Source organism: Bison bison, unplaced genomic scaffold (assembly GCF_000754665.1).
Source record: "Bison bison bison isolate TAMUID 2011002044 unplaced genomic scaffold, Bison_UMD1.0 scf7180017864537, whole genome shotgun sequence".
In the NCBI taxonomy this organism is placed as follows: Eukaryota; Metazoa; Chordata; class Mammalia; order Artiodactyla; family Bovidae; genus Bison; species Bison bison.
Window position 1 is genome coordinate 2,083,599 of NW_011495085.1, and position 3,220 is coordinate 2,086,818.

General features: G+C 40.9%; 1 protein-coding gene across 1 annotated transcript in view; it reads left to right on the plus strand.

The window, feature by feature from the left end:
• The first annotated feature begins 1,672 nt into the window (after window positions 1-1,672).
• Window positions 1,673-3,220, plus strand: part of TROVE2 (TROVE domain family, member 2) — a 17,971-nt gene continuing 16,423 nt past the window's right edge. Inside the window, exon 1 of the mRNA XM_010832108.1 lies at window positions 1,673-2,271. Within this exon, the coding sequence (XP_010830410.1) occupies window positions 1,692-2,271 (580 nt within the window). The 5' untranslated portion in view covers window positions 1,673-1,691. The remainder of the gene's footprint in view (window positions 2,272-3,220) is intronic.

The following is a 3,220-nucleotide window of genomic DNA, read 5'->3' on the forward strand; positions in this document are numbered from 1 at the left end:
ACATTTAGATCTTTAATCCATTTTGAGTTAATTTTTGTGTTTGGTATTAGAACGTTTTGTAGTTTCTTTCTTTTACAGGTGGTTGACCAGTTTTCCCAGCACCACTTGTTAAAGAGATTGTCTTTTCTCCATTGTATATTCTTGCCTCCTTTGTCGAAGATAAGGCATCTGTAGTTGTGTGGATTCATCTCTGGGCTTTCTATTCTGTTCCATTGATCTATATTTCTGTCTTTGTGCCAGTACCATACTATCTTGATGACTGTAGCTTTGTAGTATAGTCTGAAGTCAGGCATGTTGATTCCTCCAGTTCCATTCTTCTTTCTTAAGATTGCTTTGGCTATTTGAGGTTTTTTTGGTGTTTCCATACAAATAGTGAAATATTTGTTTTAGTTCTCTGAAAAATACCATTGGTAGCTTGATAAGGATCGCAATGAATCTATAGATTGCCTTGGGTATACTCATTTTCACTGTATTGATTCTTCTGATCCATGAACATGGTATATTTCTCCATCTATTTGTGTCATCTTTGATTTCTTTCATCAGTGTTTTATAGTTTTCTATATATAGCTCTTATGTTTCTTTTAGAGAACATGCCTTTTTAAGAGTCCAGGCCCCTTTTTAAGAGGGAAGGAGACCTCCGAAGTATTACCAGCAGATTTATTGTGTCTCACTGGCAGGAGCTGTGATACTTGCCCAATACCTGTACCAGTCACATGGCAAGAGGATTGAGAACATCACCTGGGGACTCATAACTGGTACCAAAACTCAGGCCTCAGCCAGACATTCTGAATTGTGAAAGAAACTAGGAGGGGATGGGGCGAATGGGACCCATCATTTTATGTTTAAACTAGCACTTCGAGTAATTCTGATGCCCATAGACTATGAGAACCACTGTTTAGAGCAATCCAGATTCATCCCTTGGGGCTGGGGAATGTCCCCTGAAGGATATTACTACCAGAAAGAGGATAATAGTTAGAAAAGAGGAGGGAGGAACAGATGTTGGGTACACAAGAAGAGCTTGTCTGCAGTCACTGCGTCAGGGACCATTACTGCCCCGCCCCCACCCCTTCTCCTCTCCCTCTGCTCCTCTGGACTCCACCCTAGCTGCCTGCTCAGACTCTGCAGCAGCAAACTACATCAAAAATGCAACTTCTTGACTGTCACTTCTGATCGTCATACCATAACTTACTTAAACAATATTTTTAAATTAAAATATTTCATGGCAGATTTCAATAAGCCTAGATTAATAAACGGTTTTCCTTTTTATAATCTTATCATTTCTATCTAGCTGTAAATTTTGGGTTTTTTTCCTGGGGAAAATAGTGATAGTGGGGCTTCCCTCATAGCTCGGTTGGTAAAGAATCCGCCTGCAATGCAGGAGATCCCGCTTCGATTCTGGGTAGGGAAGATCCCCTGGAGAAGGGATAGGCTACTCACTCCAGTATTCTGGCCTGGAGAATTCCATGGATTGTATAGCCCATTGGGTCTCAAAGAGTCGGACACAACTGAGCGACTTTCACTTTGGGCATTTGTATTTTTCAAAAAAATTCCAAGATAATTCTGTTAATGCATCTGGATTTTTAAAGGTGATTACAAGTTTTTCTGTTAAATTGTAGTTTCCATGATACAGAATTCTATTATTTTCTTGTAATAACATTTTGCTTTTTGATAGGCTTCCTAAAGACAGAAAAATGGAGGAATCTGTAAACCAAATGCAGCCACTGAATGAGAAGCAGATAGCTAATTCCGAAGGCGGATATGTGTGGCAAGTCACTGATATGAATCGGCTACACCGGTTCTTATGTTTTGGTTCTGAAGGTGGGACTTACTATATCAAAGAACAGAAGCTGGGCCTTGAGAATGCCGAAGCTTTAATCAGATTGATTGAAGATGGTAGAGGATGTGAAGTGATACAGGAAATAAAATCCTTTAGTCAAGAAGGCAGAACCGCAAAGCAGGAACCCACGCTCTTTGCCCTCGCCATTTGCTCCCAGTGTTCTGACATAAGCACCAAACAAGCCGCCTTCAAAGCTGTTCCTGAAGTTTGTCGCATCCCTACACACCTGTTTACTTTTATCCAGTTTAAGAAAGATCTGAAGGAAAGCATGAAGTGTGGCATGTGGGGTCGTGCCCTCCGGAAAGCTGTAGCAGACTGGTATAATGAAAAGGGTGGCATGGCCCTCGCCCTGGCAGTTACAAAATACAAACAAAGAAACGGCTGGTCTCACAAAGATCTGTTAAGATTGTCACATCTTAAACCTTCCAGTGAAGGTAAGTATGAGATCTTCATGGCGACAGGTGAGGTACAGATATCCAGTAAATGGCAAATTTGTATTTGTCATCAGACAATTGTGTAATATTTTCTAGAAATAGTCTTTCAGTCTCAAGACACTGATTGACTAATTCATATGTTTAATGCCAACCTGGAATTAAACACCTACACATTAATGATTAAGAATCAAATGACAGATTTGCAGGTTGATATTCTAAATCTTGGGGCTTCCTATGTGGCTTAGTGGTAAAGAATCCACCAGCCAGTGCAGGAGATGCAGGTTCAATCCCTGGGTCAGGAAGATGCCCTGGAGTAGGGAATGGCAACCCACTCCAGTATTCTAGCCTGGAAAATCCCATGGACAGAGGAGCCTGGTGGCCTACAGTCGAGTCGGACACAACTGAGCAACTAAGCACGTCCTTGGACATACATTCCATGGAACCTAAAGGCTACCTGAAGTAGTGCTGAACTTAACAGACTGTCTTCAAGCAGTCATCCAGAGGTCATGGTAACTTGGGGCAGTTTTTCTGTGTCTATGAGAAGAGACTTTTGAGAAGTTATTTGGATCTACAATGACTCTTTAGTCCTTAGAAGGGAAATAAGAAAAACTTTTGCACAGGATTAATTTTGAATGTGAACACTCACAAAATGAACATGTGCAAAGTTGACGTTTTTTCTTACAGCAGAGGTGAAACTTGAAATGACAGCCCCTCAGAGGAGTTCAGATTTCAGTTCTACTTATTACTGTGTGTCCATAAACCAAGTAACTGAACCTGTCCGAGTTTCTGTATCTTCATCTATTAAAAAAAGGTAGAAAGGGAATAGCCCTTGAAATTATTGTGACTAACAGTGGTAGTGTATATCAGAATACTTAGACACAGTTTCTGACACAAGTAAAGGGCAGTGTTGGTTGCTTCTCCTCCTTCCTACACGTCTTGTGTGGTGATG